Below are 16,958 nucleotides of genomic sequence, written 5' to 3' on the forward strand. Positions count from 1 at the left end.
TCCCAGTACCTTGCTTCCATCCCCATCCCTTCTGCTGCCAATAATCATGGATCCAGTGGTGGAACTGAATCATGTTAATGAATAAGAAGTAGATAAATACTTTCTTGGTGCCTGCTGTGATCCCACCTCGGTCTGAGGCATGAGTGATGCTCCTCATGCAGCTGGAAATGCTTGGGCTTCACTTAATGTGCTTGTCCAGTGCCATGACTTGAGCTTGCTGGTGTGGAGCTGGTCACAGAACCAGCAGAGAGTAACTGCGGTGCCCCCAGGGCAGCCCCAGGGTGGGGTCAGGGGAAGACAGAGAAGGTAAATAACTAAGAGGTAGGTGAAGTCAAAGCCAATGTTTCTGCCTGGGGGGTCCTGGGATGGTCCCACAGGGAGGGGGTGCTCAGGGCCTGTGTGAGGAGGAGAGGGTGCTGCCAGGCAGTGGCAGTGCCATGGCTCCCATGGCAGGGATGTAAATGGGTCCTGGGAAGCTTTCCCTTGACTCGGCTCATCTCGAGAGCTCTGCAGCACGAGCAGGATCAGGGCCCACTTCAGCTGCCTTCATTATGATGAAGTATTTATGAGTTGATAAATAAATATTCAACAGCTGCTCTCTGGGGTTCAAGCCTGAGTGAACCCATCAAAACACAAGACACGCACCGGCTGTGCCACCAGGGCAGCAGGGATGCAGGACCTGCTGTGCCAGGGATGGCTTCACACAGGCATGGGCACCCTCCTACTGAGCGGTGTTGGGCACCTCCTGCCATAGCCAGCACCCTGGGCCTACACTGCCAGCATCTCTGGTGTGACATGAATGCCATGGGTCATCCCAACAGCCTGCCAGGGGATGGATGCCAAGCCACAGGGCAAGGTCTGGCCACCTGCACAGCTCTGGGGCATCGCTGTGTCCCTGCATGCCCATCTCCATCCCTGGCACATCCTGTTCCTGCAGCCCAGCCTCCCAGGGTCAGGCTGGGTTCAGCACACAGAACCTGGCACATATGTTAACCAGGTCAGCAAAAGGGCCACTTGTCCTCCTGTCTTGGCACACTTTGAACAGGGCTCTGCAGCATGCTCCAGCAAGGCTCTCCATCTCCTTCTCCACGGGAACAGCTGCCCTAAGGCAGCCCAGCAAACACTCTGCAGAGCTTGCTGCCATTCATCTGCTGGCTGGTGAAGCTTGCACTTAAAGCCAGGATTCTCCTCCCGACTGTCACAGCTGGTTGGTGGTGCAGGAGCTGCTCAGGACAGCAACTGAGTAACGCAGGACACACTTCTACAAAGCCAGTTCTCTGTAACTGCACCACGGGCCTCACTGCTACTCATGGTTGTCACTGATGGCAGCCATGGAAGAGCCCAATGCACCCTCCTCTGGCATGCCCACTCCCCTGGGGCACGGGCACAGCCCTGCAGAGCGTCCTTCCTGCTCCCGCAGCTGATGGTGACAATCCCGCTGCAGACCCTGCCCAGCCTAGGGGGCTGTATCAGACCCCTCTGCCGTGGAGACTGGGAATCGTTCCCTGGTTTGGTCGTTACTAAACACACCACAGCTGGACCCTGAGCAGGTCCCTCACCCATCAGCCGTGTGCCCTGGTGGGATCTGAGGGCACTCACAAAGTCGGAGCTCCCAGCAGATTTAGCCCCTGGGAGGGGATTAGCCCAGCTAAGCTGGTTTGCCAGGGCTCACACCCTGTGCGTGGCAGGGCCGGCCAGAGTCTGGGTCTCTCAGCGGGAGCAGGAGGTCGGCGATGCTCCGTGGTGCTCCCCGGGAGCCTCTCGGTGTCCCGGTGTGGGAAGCGGTGTCTGGAGCAGGACCCGAGAGCAACAGAGGTGCTGCTCGGTTCCTGTGTGGATGTGAGCAACTGTCCAGAGAGCGAGGGCAGCCCCCCAGCCCTGACTCACGGCTTGCAGGGAGCCCGGGCTGCCCCCCTCAGCGCCTCTGCAGTGCCTGGCAGCAAGGCAGGCAGCGAGACAGGCACGGTGTATGCCGTGGGGGAGCCAGCGAGAGGCAGTCCGGGGCACCTGGACCACCGAGCTGGCTCTTGTGGCTGCAGCCACGGCTCTGGCTCCCCATGTCCCCTGGGCTGGGGGCATTCATAGTGGGAAGGATCTGGGCAGGGAGGGGGGAGCTCCTCCCCTTGTTGTTGGCATGATCAAACCATCGGCTCTTACCACCTTCCCTCCCTCCCTACCTCTTCAGGAGGCAGCCTGGGTACTCCCAGGCTTTTCAAGCTGTGTCTTAAGAGCTCATAATGTGATGAACATTTCCACTGCAGCCCTTCCTGAGCCCTTATTTGCCTACCCTTTGGAAATCTAATACTTGATTTAAGCACATTTCTGCTCCTTCCATTTGTAAGGACAAATGTAAAGTAATTGTTTGATATTGCAGTGGTTTCCTCGGGCTCCAGCTCTAATTTCCCACTAATAGAGCATTGTCAGGGGGATCAATCTAACCCAGCACCTTCTGCCTCCTCCGGGTGGATTGGAAATGGCTTTTCGACTGCAGGGCTGGGATTTGTGACTCCCACTGTGCATGGTTTTTTTCTCCTTTAAAGGAAAAATTACACCAGAAAAGATCCCAGCTTCCTGCAGACAGCCCTGAATCCCGGGCTCTCCCTCTGCCTGCCACAGCTGGCTCTGGGTCCCCCTGCTGCTGGGTCCCCCCACGGCTCCTGTGGCTGCTGCTGGTTGAGAGTGGAAGGGATGCAGACAGAGCTTTATTAGATCTCCATTAATTACCTCCAATTTTTTCCTATTAGAGCTCACTGGGCAGTAATCACTTCCAGTAAGGCCTCTTAAACTGGTTCATGGTTGTGCTGCATCCTCCCTGTGCGCCGCTTTGAAGCACTCCCCAGCCCTGTGCCAAAGGACAGATGGTACCAGGGGCCAGGCACTCACCTCTGCCCTGCTCCTTCTGGCACAGGGCTCCAGACACATCATCAAACTTCCTGGGATCTCCAGCCTGGGAGGACACCCTGCCTCTGTTGCCACTCCCCAGGCACTTTTCTCATGAATGAAGATGAGTGGGGCAGGCTGGGCATTGCCCTTATGCCCAGTGCCACACTGGCAGTGGGCAGAGGGGGCCTGGGAAGGGCTTTTGTTCTGCCATACCCTGGGCTGTCCTGCCATCGAGTACATGGGGCTCTAACAGCCACCAGTGCCCAAGCACCAACCCTGCTGTGGCACTCACACTGCACTGGCAAATTCTGTGTGATTCTCCTGGGAAGAGCCCAGCTGCAGAATGGCACCATGGAGAAGCCAAGACTTGGGTGGCTGGTGCCACAATGGGCTCCAAGAGGTGTGGGGAGTGGTGAGGTGCTCACTGGAGAGGCAGCCATGGAGCTGACCCACACTGGGCCTGTGTGCCACCCAGTGCCTGGCTGGGTTCAGGGACAAGGGGCTGGGCTGGTGCTGCATGGGGGACCCACAGGGCTGGGGAGCAGTGGGGAGCACAGGAGGAGGACTTTGCTCCAGCCCTGCTCTGGGAAGGTGCAGCAGCTCCAGACTCCCATCCAGCATGGTCATGCTGTGACTAGGAATGATCCTGCTGGAGCTGCCCAGGGCAAGTGTACACTGGGGCACATCTCCAGTGCCCACTCTGGGTGCTGCAGGTGTTGCAGATGCTGCTCTGTGTCATGCAGCTGAGGCAGGGTGGGGAGGAGGGCATCTGCCACAGCTGCCAGTCCCTGTGTGCAGAGCCTGCCCGTGTGCAGCTCCTCTATCTTGTCCAGCTGCCCCTTCTGGGCAGGTAAGTTGAAGGACAGCAGCGACAGAGGCAGAGAGCTGTGTGCCAGCTGGGGGCTGCCCAGCAAAGCGTGCAGCACTTGACATTTCAGTGCCATTCCAGGCTCCTGCAGAAGCACATTAGCTCCAAACAGCAATTACTGCTGCGAGCCTCTGACGCAGCGCCTGCCCCTGCGCCTGGCAGGGCTGCCACTAACCCAGGGATCCTCCTGCCACCACCCCATCATGAAGGGCTGTGCCACAGGTCACCTGCTTGCCATGCCAGGCCGACCCACAGCCACCACCTTGCCTGGCCCATGGGCACAGTGGGCTCTGTGTGGCACGGGCAGCGGTGCAGCATGGGGTGCCAGCTGTGGCCTAAGAAAAGCCCATGCACGGACCAGTGGTAGCTGCTTTTATTTACACCAAGGGGTGACATGCTGAGCAAGGACACCGGTGCCACCAAAGTACCCGTAACAGCAGGAGGCTGTGCTTTATTCACAGGACACATCAGCAGGACATTTCCACAGATCCCTTTCCCAAGCAGCTATCTCGCTGCCCTCACGGTTCCACGCTGCCACGTGTGACAAAAGGCAAAGTGGGGCAGTCTCAGCTCTGCCCACCCTGGCACCGTGGCAGGATGTGGCCCCAGGGGACAGCCCCACACCTGCTGCCTGCAGCCCTGGAGCACCCATTTAGTTTGGGACACAGAGGAGGGATGTGACTTGGAGCAGCCTGTGCCTAGGCTGTGAGATAGGGCCATGGTGATGGCTCCCCAGTGACCACATGGCAGTATAAGCAAATGGGACCCCATGGAGCAAGCCATGGCACTGCCAACCCGCCAGGATGGGCAGTGACTCCTGGGCACTCATCCCACAGTGGCTGTGGCAGGACTCTGTGTCTTCCCCCATCTCAGCTCACGTTGGAGCATCCCAAGCTCCCCAGAGCCCAGGAAGCTCCTTGCCTGCCTCTGCTCGCAGATTTGGGGCAGGATGAGCTGTCAGGGGCTCCTGGCTCTGGCCCCCCAGGGCCCTCCTGAGGGAAGCCTGCAGCCTCACATCCCTGAGCGCTGCTCCCAGGCTCACTCCCACCTGAAGTCCTGCCCGACCGTCTCATAGAACTTGACGTTGTAAGGTCTGTAGAAGTCCCGCAGCTGCTCGATCACCTCGGGGTCTATCTGCACGTGAGTCCTGCCCTTGGACTTGCCCAGGCAGCGCGGCAAGCCGCTGCTCTCCGACTTCTTCAGGCAAGGGAAGCCTTTTGTCTTGTTGAAGTAGAAGTGCTTGTCCGTGATAACCCGTTTGATGCCCAGGAAGTCCTGGACTTTGCCCATCTCCCCGGCCGGGTCCGTGATCAGCTTCTCCCCGCTGACAAAGTGGATCTGGGAGAGGGGGAAGTACTGGAGCCAGCTCTGCAGGTGCACGGCGTACATCCCGATGCGGATGGCGTTCCAGGAGGTGTCCACCAGCCCCAGGCTGCGGTTGCGGAAGGTCAGCCCCTCGAAGGTGGGGATGTCTGGCTTCTTGGAGAGCGTCTGCGTGTAGTCCGAGATGGCCCTGGTCACCGGGTTCCTCACCACCACGATCAGCTTCGTGTCCCGAGACATGTTGAAGATGCGCCGCGGGGCCTCCTTGGTGACGAAGTAGCTGGGGGTCTTCTCCACCGTGATCTGGCTGTCCAGCGTCCGCGGCATCAGGCTCCTGCAAGGCGAGCAGGTGGCGACAGTGAGGAAGGGGCTGGGCCGGGCTTGGGGAAGGGGTGTCTGCAGTGCAGGGCTGGTGGGGTGTCCCCTCCCAGCAGGGCAGGGCAGGGCAGGGCAGGACAAGGCAGGACAGGGCAGGACAGGGCAGGACAGGGCAGGCAAAGCTCCCTCCAGCAGTGGCTCTCCCCCAGGTCCTGCCACCTGCCCTGGCTGCTGGCATGGGCAACATCACCCAGCAGCCAGCCTCTGCTGCAGGCTGTGCTCAGCCCTTCAGCCCCCATCCCTACACCAGCTGCCATTTGCTGAAGAAAACACAATGACTTCTGCCACAATGGCTGCAATTAACGTGGCACATCTCCCCCATGACGTTAGGGTGCACCTGTCTCCTGCTCACGGGGGCATCACTCACCCTGCCGGGCCTGGCTCAGGCCCAGGCGCTCTGAGACAGGGCCTGCCTGCACCCAGCTGTTTCTGGGCTGCAAGGGAAGGGAGGCAGCACCAGACCAGGGGAAAATGGCACATCTCTGCAGCCCAGCTGAGCACTAATTGAATCATCTGCTCTGACAGGGGAACATCCACAGCAAATAAAAAGTAATGGGATGGAAAGATTTGTAAATTGGTCTTGTACCAAACCATCACCTCCACTGCAGCCAGGTTCACAGTGCTGTGGGTCCCCCAAGCTGCAGCAGGCAGGGAGCAGGCAGAGAGTGGGCAGGGAGCACTGGCATCCAGGACAAGGCCAGCACTCAACAGGTACCAGCTGGCACCAGCACCCACGCTGGGAATGCCCTGATAAGGGCCCCAAAGAGTGTTGGTTTTTTTTCACAGAACCCCCGTGTTTAATGCAAGGTGCCCATGTGTACCTGGCACAGAGCAGCAGAGCTCATGGGCAGCCTGCCCACAGAGACCCCAGGGAGCAGGAAGGGTGTCCCAGCGTCAGTCACCTCCCACTGCACCGTTCTGGGGGCTCAGTCAGCTCACACCTGCAGGGCCCCACACCCACACCACCCACAGTCACCAAGAGAGAAGCCCCAGGACAGCCCTAACTGGGAGGAGAGCCAAGAGCAGCTCACAACACCCTCTGTGACAAGAGGACTGTGGTGGAAGACCTTGGGCATCATGGTGGGATGGCAGCATCGACCAAGAGTGGTGAGAACCCATGGATCCAGGAAACAACTGCCTTTGAAGGTGACATGGGGACAAGAAGAGATTGTGGTCCAGAGATACCAGAGATGTGCCCAGAGGAGCTACTGGCCATCAGCAAGGGCACAGGGCTGCCTGCCCTGGGCACCCCACACTGCCTCACATGCTCCTCACCAGCTTCATCGTTTGAAAGAGAACACACTAATTAGTCAGCATAGATTAACAGAGCTGGTTTTCAGAGGTACCTGAGCACAGCCGTGGCTTAATTGGCCTCTCCCACGGCTTCGCTCCAGACCCCATAAATCCCGGTTACGACTGCCGTTAACGACTGCCGGCAGCTCATTTAGCAGCAGGCATGGGGCTGTGCCTGCACATCGCAAACAAGCTCCACCATAAATCAGCCCGGGGCAGCTCTGCCAGAGATTCACTGTCACAAGGCACTGGTGGGGAATCATCAAACTGCTGCCAGGTTGGAAAGGACCCCAAGGATCATCTGGTACAATCCTTCCAGGTGATGGTGGAGCTGAAATGAGCTGGCCCAGCACCCTGTCAGACTGAGTCTTCAAACTGACCAACGCAGGAGACTCCACTGCTTCCCCTGGGAGATGATTCCAATGCCCAACTCTCCTCATGGGGAAACATTTTCTTCTGGAGTCCAACGGGAATCTCCCCAGCAGTAACTTGCCCCCATCACCCCTTGCCTTTTCCATGGGACTCCCTGTAAAAAGGGAGTCTCCATCCATCTCCCTGGTAGCCTGGCTCATCAATGGCTCATCCTCAGGCTCGTTAGACCTGCATCATGTGAGCAGGTAGATCCGGGCACGCAAAACACAAGCCTACAGGTTCTAAGAACCTCTGCATAGTAAATTACTGAAATGAAACAAGAGTTGGGTTTCTTTAAATGGACTCCCAGTGTTTGCTGCTCCCGGAGAACAGAGACTGCTGAGACAACAAAACACAACCCAACAGATAAATAAATCACCAGCGAAACCAGGCGAGGGGGGGAGATGTCAGCCAGGCATCGCTCTCTGTGCTAACGGCGGCATCCCCGGGGCTGCGGGAAACGCATCGCAAACCTAATTACAGCTGACTTCCAAAGGGTGGGTTCGGGCTCCTGCACTCCCAGAGTGATTTGCATACAAATAGCATGTCACAGCTTGGAGCCCACGGCTTGGCGCGCAGGGGTGAAGGCTCTTGGTAGCTGGCTCGGGCAGGAGCTGCTGCTGCCACATCAGGCACCTGATCCAAGTGCCTGTGGCTTTGCTGAAGATGCCCAGCCAGGCTCGGTACCAGCTCCTGGCACATGCTGGGCAAGCCGCTGCCAACCAATGCCAGACCTAACACTGGCACGGTGTTGGTGATGTACCAGAGGCATGGCTGGAGAACGGGGTGCCAAGAGGAGACAACAAACCTGCTGCTCTTCTTGGGACAGCTGCCAGGTGCTGAGGGATGGTCGGTGGCCACATCCTGCTGCACCAGAGACAGGGATAGTTCTGCTGGGATGGGGATGGCATGACTGGCCTCGTGACCCTGCTAGACCCTAACCCACAGCAGCCAAGCTGGAGGGTCACCTCTGCTGCAGGAGGGGTGGCTTTGCTGGCTGCTTCCCTCAGCACCAGCTGCTTCAAGTACTCTCCCCACCAGAGTGGTCAGGCTGGAGCCTCACTGAGCCCTTCCCCAGCCAGCAGCAGGCAGGAACGACCTGCTGCATGTCATGCCAAGGGGAATCCAGGATGCACAGAGAAGGGGAGGTCAGAACCGCTGGTGCTGAGCAGATGGCAGGGCAGTTCCACTCAGAAATCACTAGGGATGGAGTGGGGCAAAGGCCACACTGGACTTGCAGCTGCTCAGGAGAGAAGCACCACACAAGAGGGGCACAAACAGGCCCTTTAGTGCTGTTGGAGGTGGGCACTAACACTGCCTTCCTACCTGCAGATTCAAAGGTTGCACTTGCCCATGATAGTGGACAGAGAGCACAGATCAGGCACATCCAGTTGCTGCCATGTCCCCTGATGTGGCCACGCCAGCATCACCATTTCCCATGGCACCCAGGAGCTGGCATGTCCCTGGGCAGCCCCCATATCCCACAGCTGTGGGACAGGGGTAGCAGAGCCTGGCCCTGGCTGTGCCAGCACAGACAGCACTTTGCCCTGAAGGAGTTAACTTCCTGCAGCACCTCTCCTGCACCTGAATTATTAATTCTCTCATAATCTGCCTTTGGGCACCCCGCGGCCCCAACACCACTCCCACATTAAAGAACCATGGGCTCCCTGGCTGCGTGCTGCTTTGATGTCCAACGTGCATGAAACACCCTCCCAGGGAAGAGCTGGCACAGAACTCAGCAGCCAGTGGAGATCTTGCAGATAGGTGGGCAAGGGGAGACACCCACCCTGCAGCTCCAGTACAGCCCCAGCCCCTTCGGCCCCTCCAGCCCCTCGTGTCCCAGCTAACTATCTGCCTGCTGCAGCTCGCTGGATGTGGGCATCCTGGGCTCTCCTCAGAGGCTGGAGCCTGATGTGTGCCCAGTCCTGGGCTCTATCCACTCATGGGCATGAACCCAACTGTTTGATTTGGCAGAGCCCCCAAGTGCTGGCTCTACCAACGGGGGCTGCGCTTCCCTCTTCAGCTGGCAGTATGGGCTCAGAGCTTCAGCAGGGAACACAGGCAGGGAGAAGGTGGCCAGGAGCCAAAATCCTCCAGCAGAAGCCAGCACCCACTTGTTGTGCTCCTAGGGGGGTGCTCAGAGAGAGGTGGGGCAGTGTTGGGGGTCCCTGCTGCATGTGCATGGGGCAGGTGAAGAAGGGTGGGCTGTGAGCACATCTCGAGCTACAGCTCGACACAACAGGAGATGAAAACAGAACAGAAACTCTTCCAAGGGCACAGACTGGCATCAGGATGGTCCCATGGGGTCACTCCACCTTGACTCAGTGGTAGGTCTCTTCTCTATGGCACTGTCTGCCCCTTGTTCCCTTGGCTGGAGCTGTGCCAGAGTGCTGCCCACTGCAGTACCTGACAGGAGCAGGGCAAGGCACAGACAGAGTCCCACTCGACATGGTGAAGTGTACACAGCTGCTACACAGCAGCCAGCACCACAGCCAGACTTGGGCTCCCTGCCCACTGCTGATGCCATGCTGTGCTATGCCATGCCATGCCATGCCATGCTGGTGGCCCAGTGCTGCCAGGCTCAGCAGGGCTGTGGAGGGCAGCTGTGGATGAAAGCTCAGGCAAAGGAAACTGGGTCAAGCAGGTGAGAAACCAAGGTGTGAGGAAGATAAAAAGCTGTGCCTAGTGCAGTGACATTGCACAGATGTGTAGGGCACGGGGACAGCCCAGCCAAGAGCTGCACAGCCAGAGCTTCACAGGGAGAGATCCCTGCAAGGGCTTCACAGGGAAACAGGAGTCCCTTGGGCTGGGTCCCCCCCGTGCCACGTTCCCTCCACTGAGGCTGTCAGCATGACAGGAACTGGGCCAGGAGTGGGCTAGCCCTGGGGGCAGAGTCCCTGCAGTGCTGAGTGAGACCATGGTCCAGGCAGTGGCTGGCTGTCTCCACGTTCCCACTGCCACCACCCTTGGATTTAATGACAGAGAGGCTGCCTTTAATAAATGTTTATGTTCAAAGAAGCTCCACCAGTGCCTGCAGCCAGCTAATGAGGGACGTTTCAATGCACAAAAGCAGTGGAACACAGTAATTAACTTTGTTGCTGATTCATTTTTAATCATTTAAATGCTCCAGAGATCCACTGTGTCCTTTAAGTCAACAAAACTTCCTCCAAAGGGCACATTGATGATGCCCTTCATGCACACCAGCCAACGTGCAACTCCCCCCTTCCTAAATAGCCATCCAGGGCTGACTCAGGGTCTGGCAAAGCCCAAGGCTGCCAGGCTGGGGCAGGGAGCACCCACACGTGCACCCACCTCGCTTGGTGTGAGCTGAGTGAGGCCCTGTGGCTCATGGGTAAAGGCTGAGATCTCCCCCTCCCCTATTTCCAGCAACACTTCCCATAGGTGAAGCTTCAAAATTAATGTTAGTCTTAAAAATCACCCAATACTGACAAGCTGCTGCAGGGGTTCCCTAGTTAAAGGCTGGTGCCAGGGGCATGTTGCACACTTGGTGACCTTCCAGTTCCCAGGAATGTGCAGAGGGATGGGGCAATGTCCTGGCAGCAACAGTGGGTCCCACAGACCCCAGGTCACAAGCCAGCACTGGGAAAGAGGGGCAGCAGGCACGTTTGATGTGCCTGATGCCAGAGACACAGCTGGGACACACTCGTTGTGCAGAGAATCCAGGGCTGCAAGCAGCCAAAAGGGCTGAGTGCTGCCAACCACCTGCCTGGCTGATACCTGGTCTCAGGCACTGCCTGGCCCGGGAGCCTGCTCTATTCCCTGCTCCCAGCCCCACAGCAGTGGGTCACACACATTCATCAACCTCAGCCTTCCCTGCAGGACACACCCCTCCAGATTCCACCTTGATGGACACGCAGGGACCCACATCCTTCACCTGGCAGCCTCATGAAGTCTCATGCCCACGGCCATGCCAGGTTAGGAGCTGGATTTGGTGCTACCGAAGCAAAGGTTGGGACAAATTGCAGCACTCACAAACAAGGTCATGGAAAAGAGCAAGAACACACCTCAGCATTACAGGCTTGGCACCCTGCAGGGGTTACCTGTTTCTCCCAGGGCCTGGGCAAAGGTCTCCACGGCCCCTGGGCTCACCCAGAGGAAAGCAGGGCAGGGCAGGGCAGGCAAAGGCAAGGCAGTGACCAGGGGATTTGCTGCTCCAGGGCAGCTCCTCACACACACGTCTCTCTCGGAGGTTTTGTGCCTGTTCCTCAGAGCCAGGGCACTCTCTGAAGTCAAGGAAATTTCAAAGCATCCTTGAAGCTTTGCTGCTTTCCTCTCTTCTTACTAATTAACTTTAGCAAAATGCACTGTCAGTCAAGCCCACAAAACAGGCTGCATCGCCGGGCAAAGCCTAATGGGCTCCCATTTGTGTGTGAGCCAACCTGGCCATTAGCAGGGAGCAATTAGCAAGGAGGAGAGCGGGGGCCGGCTTTCCACGTTCCCAACATTCCCTCCTGCAGGCACAGGGACACGGCAGGGATGGCAGAGGGATGCTCCCCTGCCGTGGGTTCTGCACTGGCCAGCCACAGTGCCCATCATGCTGAGGCCAGAAGTGCCAGGGGCACCCCAAAACCAAAGGCAGGGCAGGACAGCACCCCAGAAGCACAGGTGTGCCCTGAGACCTGTCACAGGTGGTGAATCCTAAGCTGGGCACACGTGCCACCCCTGGGATGGGACTCAGGCAGGTGGATCCATGCAGGAGGCATCCAGGGCTCTCCCATGCACCGACACCTGCCTCCTGGGTTGGATCCCCCAGGCAGGGATGCAGTGGAGCTGCCGGGATGGAGCTGGACTCAGCTGGCAGCCAGAGCTGCTTGGGGAAAAAGCCCCTCTGTGAAAACAAAGCTGGAACATCTGACAGGATTACTTGGGAGTCCCAGGAAGGAAAACTGCACCCCAGGGGCTGCAGAGTCACTGCTCAGAGTTAACTGCACATCAGACGACGACGTCTTGTGTGTTCTGGAAGGACTGAAGGTTATTGGCACAGGCTACCTGCAGCAGAGCAAGGCTCCGTATCGAGCACTGAGTCCGGGATCGGTGATGGATCGATTCTCCCCAGCAGCTGCCTCTTTGCTTTCAGATGGCTTAAAACAGATCTCGCTAAAAATACCTTTCCTGTAGTGTGTCTGTAGCTAACGAGGTGGATTAGAGAGGCTGATGTGAACTGGGAGCGGGCATTTGGGGTCTGAAGCGGGCAAGCAGGCAGCTCCTGGGCAATGGTTGGGCACAGGAGTCCGGCTGTGCCACATCACAGGGCACAGAGAGATGAGGCTGGCCCGGGTGATGGCAGCAGGCATCATGAAGACAGCAGCTGTGAGCAAGCATGACATTTGAAGCTGGCAAGGACAGGTGGATCAGGAGCTGTGCCCTTCTTGCTGGTTCTGCCATCACCAAATCAGACCAACTCCAGGGCAGAGAAAACGGAGAAACAGGAGCTGTCGCTTTCAGAGCACCAGAGGAGCTCGGATCTCATACTGCTCTCAGCTGCATCCAAGACCAACTCAGCTCCCACCAGGCACAAGGATGGAGCTGGATTGGGAGCCAAAGTCTCTGCTCTCACCTGGGAAAGGCTTTGCCTCTCTCTTTCCAAGAGGTCTGTGCTCCAGTCTGCCAGCAGAGACCCCACCACACCATGGTGCTCACCGAGCATGAGGGCATCACTTCTGCCCAGCTGGCATCTGGGGACAGCCTCTTGGCCCGGCCAGGAGCCAGATCCCTGCCTGAGGTCCTGGCAGGACATCCCTTCACAGCCAGAGTCCATGGCATCAGCTCTGCCCTTGCCCAGGACACAGCCATCAGCAGCATCCTGCTCTCCTGCTCCCCGGTCTCTTGGCAGAGCCACAGCAGCTCATCACACTGCGGGTCAGACCTGCTCTACATTTAATTGCTCCACTTGCAAGGAAGAAAAATCAATTCCACGTTTGATACATTAGCAGCCTCTGTGCTTAAGTTTTGGCACATTTGTGAGGTTGGAGGGAAAAAAAAAGAAAAAAGTAATAAAACCAAGGAAGTGTCATTTAATTGTTTTAGCTGAAGTGATTTGGAGGCCCCGCTGCTCCAGCACTCTCTCCATCGATCCAGACGCAGAGCCAGGCCCCGGGCAGTGCGCTGCTCACCCAGCCTCGCTCTGCAGCTGCCCATCACCTCTGCCACTCACTGCCACGGGCTCTGTCCCTTCACACGGAGGACTCCAGGCTGGATCATGGCTTGGGGTGGGAGGTCTGAGCTTGATGCTCGCTGCCACAGCCCCTCAGTGTCAAAGTCTGTGCAGAAGGGACACGGCTCCTGCTTCTTCAAGGAGCACCATGCTGGGTGCCCACGGGTGCCCTTATGTGGCCCAAGCAGGGGCTATCCTAGGGTGCAGCCTCTTCCCTTCATTCAGACAGGTGCTGGCAAGAGCTGCCCTGGCTGGGCAATGTGGCTCTGGTCTTCCTTGCAGAAGTGGTGCCATAAGATTTGTTCTGCAGAGCTCTGATCCCCAGAGTCCCCTGCACCCAGCCATGCACATGGGGAGCATCCAGAGAGCTCGCAGGGTCAACGACAGCATGGGGAGATCCCACCTCAGGACTGAGGGGCCACTTCCCAGCCAGGCACTGAACACACACAGCTCTCATCTGAGCAAGTGGCTCAGCTAGAGTCCACACACTGTTCCATCTCCTGTCGTGCTGCGCTGGAGGACCTTTATCAATGGGTGGCAGTGTCTGATGTTGGGTGGAGGGAGTGACATGGACCTGCTGAGGGCCACGAGCAGGCAAAGGACACTGCTGCAGCAGCACTCCAAAGGCCAGGAGGAGCTGGACATGCTACAGGACAGCCTTAGGAAAGGGAAACAGCTCCAGCCATGCTTATCCTGGATTTGCCACCTCCTGCCACTGGTCATACTACAAAAGCAGCCCAACATTCTCTGCCACAGGGTCCACTGTGACTCCAGCACAAGGCAGGGCAGCAGAGCTGCCTCCCGCTCCAGACAGCCTGCCCCATACAGTGCCCAAGCTACCTCCACGTTTACAGATGCCAGCTTCAATGTCTGGAGCAGCAATCCAGTGCCCAGCCTGCCCAGAGCAGCTCCGATCCAAGCATCCTCACAGCACAGCCGCGACCTGCCCATTGAGGAGACAAACCAGACCCCAGCAGAGCTGGGAGTGGGCACTGTCAGCCTGGCAGCTGAGAAGCACTGTCCTGCTTTGGAACAGAGGACATCTCCATGGGGAAAGCACTGCTGAGATGGAGGGGTAAGGTGGGCTGCCTCCCACCAGCTGCCACAATGTTCCAACACACTGACCATGCTCCCACTGTGAGCTCATGGGCACTAGTGCCAGGCTGAGCCCTCCTCTGCCTCTCGAAGCTGATATCTAGCAGAAGCACCATGGTCCTGCCTGACAGCAGCCCAGAGTTCCTGCAGTGCTGCACACTGTCACAGCAAACAGCCATGGACACACCTGCCCGGGCACCATGGTGAGCCAAGTGTGAATTCCATGCAGCACCAAGTGTGGGGCCAGCACCTGGGGGTGGCCCTGTGGATGCTGTGACAGCTCCCACGCATCTCCTGAGCTTCTCACAAGGGCTTCCACTGAAATCGAACCCACTCCATCTCCTGCTGACCACTCACTCTGCTCTCCGTGGTTTGTGAGAGATCGCAGACAGACGCACACTTTCTGAACTCAGAGACATGGTGCTGGGGGACAGGGACTGCCCCTCTCTGAGCCAGAAACAAACCCGATGGCAGGAGCATGCTGAGAGTCTGCAGGACAGGGAGCTGTGTCCCCTGTGGGCAGATGTCCTCAGACGGGACGGGAAACCTGCGCCCACCCATCTCCAGAGCCCGTTCCCGGTAGCGCTGGGGCTCCAGTAGCCACGTTCCCCGGGCCGAGCGGGGGAGGCACGGGGCACGGCCGGGGTACGGCTGCCCTGGACTGGGGACCGCAGTGGAAGAAAAAGTGCGAGCGAGCGGTAAGACTTCGCCGGCAGCACCGGATCGCCTGCTCCCGCCACGCTGGTGCGCCGAGGGACGGGGCAGTACTGGGTCCCGAGTCTGCCACCGAGAGCACCGGGGCAGAGAGAGGGTAAAAAAGCGCTAGTCGGGGCCGGGCTCAGGGGGTCACGCTCCTGGCAGCCGAGCGACGCGGAGAGTGCCCGGTCGGGGCGGCGGGTGCCCTCACCTGTACCACTCGAGCCCGCGGTCGTAGTTCCTGTCGAAGAAATGGGGCTCGGTGCCCAAGGCGCGCACGTCGGGATGCACACGGATGAACTCCAGCACGGCGCGGGTCCCGCCCTTCTTGACGCCCACCACGATGGCCTGCGGCAGCCGCTTGGTGCCGGGGCGCGCCGGCCCCGGAGGGCTGCCGGCCGGCGGCCCCGGGGGGTCCCGCGGGCGGCGTGCGGGCACGGCGCTGGGCGGGGGCTCGGCGGGTCCGGTGCGGCCGCACGGCCGCGGCTTCTGCAGAAGTTTCTTGGCGGCGGCGGCGCGGGCGGGCGGGCAGCGGGCACGGGGGGTGGCGGGGCCGCCGCCGCAGCAGCAAAGGAGGCTGTAGCAGAGGTAGGAGCAGGACAGCGACAGCGTAAAGAGCACCAGGACCCTCCGTGCCAGCCGCCGGGACGGAGCTGGAGCCGCAGCCGGGGCTCGGCCGCTCGGCGCCCTATGCGCCATGGCTCCATGGGGCCCCGCCGCCGGGCACGGCGCGGCCCGGTCCGGCCCGCCGCTGCCCCCGGGGCCCCGCTGCTCCCGCGCCCCGCTCCGGCATGTCCCGCAGCTACGCGGCTGCGCGCCCGGGTCGTCCCCGGGGGCTTCTCCCTCTGCCCCTGCCCCTGCGCGCCCCCGGCCCGGCCACCGCCGCTCCCATCCCCGGCGGGTGCGGCTCGGCGCTCGGTCTGCAGCGGCTCCGCTTTCGCCTCCGCGGGAAGTGCCGGGGCAGAGGCGGCTGCGCTGCTATTTAAGGGGCCGCCTGACGTCAGCTCCTCCCGGAGCCCCCGCGATCGCTCCGCGGCTGCAGCCGCCCTTGGGCCGGGTCGGGCCACCGGCACCCGCCGCGCAGAGTCCTCCAGCCCGGGGCGGGGACGGGGTCCAACCCGTTCCGCCCTGCCCGGGCACGGCCGCTGTGTGAGCGCTCCCCGGACCGCCCCCGCCGCTGCCCTGTGCCCGCCACGCCGGGCGGAAGGTGCCAGCTGTCCTGTCCGCCCTGCAGACACCTCGGAACCCGCAGCGAGTTCTCAGCTGCCCAGAGCAGCAGTGCGGGGCCGGGGACACCCGCGCCTATCCCCACAGCCCGGCCGGGAGTTCTGCCGCCCGCAGCAGGAGCGGAATCGGGCGCACACCGTTGGGGAACTGGGCAGACGGTTCTCGGGGCTGTGCAGGGCACAGCTGGCAGCAGACTGGGTGCTCGCTGGCAGCGAGGCAACGTACCCAGCCTGTCCCCGGGGATGCTTCGTCCCGGGTGCCGGAGCCGCGCTGCCTGCAGCATCTTCCCCCGAGGGAGGGGGGGACGCGGCGGTGCCGCCCCGAGTGGCAGCCCCCATTTCTGTCATCGGCAAGGGCAGGGAGAGCAGCCACCGGCCGCCGTGGCAACGCCAGTAAGCCAGAGGAAAGACTTGAGGGTGATGCAAGAATGGAATTTCTGTTCCCGGCCGGGAATGCTCAGCCTGGCTGCTCTGCTTCGTCCTGCTATGCAAGCAGGAGAACCAGAAGGCTGGTGCAAGGTATGGGTGCAGGTTGGTGCTCCCTCCCTACCCCTCTGGCTCGGCACGGCTCCCTCTCCTCTGCACCCTGACAGCCCCAGCTGCAGCTTGG

The 16,958-nt window shown here is 59.9% G+C and overlaps 1 protein-coding gene across 1 annotated transcript; it reads right to left on the reverse strand.

Moving 5' to 3' along the window:
* Window positions 1-4,114: 4,114 nt before the first annotated feature.
* Window positions 4,115-16,078, reverse strand: HS3ST2 (heparan sulfate-glucosamine 3-sulfotransferase 2). The gene is made up of 2 exons (XM_068147058.1): window positions 15,334-16,078; window positions 4,115-5,408 (listed from the first exon to the last, which is right to left on the reverse strand). Exons 1-2 carry the CDS (start codon window positions 15,819-15,821, stop codon window positions 4,790-4,792), a joined length of 1,107 nt encoding a protein of 368 aa, XP_068003159.1. The 5' UTR covers window positions 15,822-16,078; the 3' UTR covers window positions 4,115-4,789.
* Between the last annotated feature and the right edge of the window lie 880 nt (window positions 16,079-16,958).

Source organism: Melanerpes formicivorus, unplaced genomic scaffold (assembly GCF_026170545.1).
Source record: "Melanerpes formicivorus ecotype bairdi unplaced genomic scaffold, bMelFor1.0.p_v2 SCAF_14, whole genome shotgun sequence".
Lineage (NCBI taxonomy): Eukaryota > Metazoa > Chordata > Aves > Piciformes > Picidae > Melanerpes > Melanerpes formicivorus.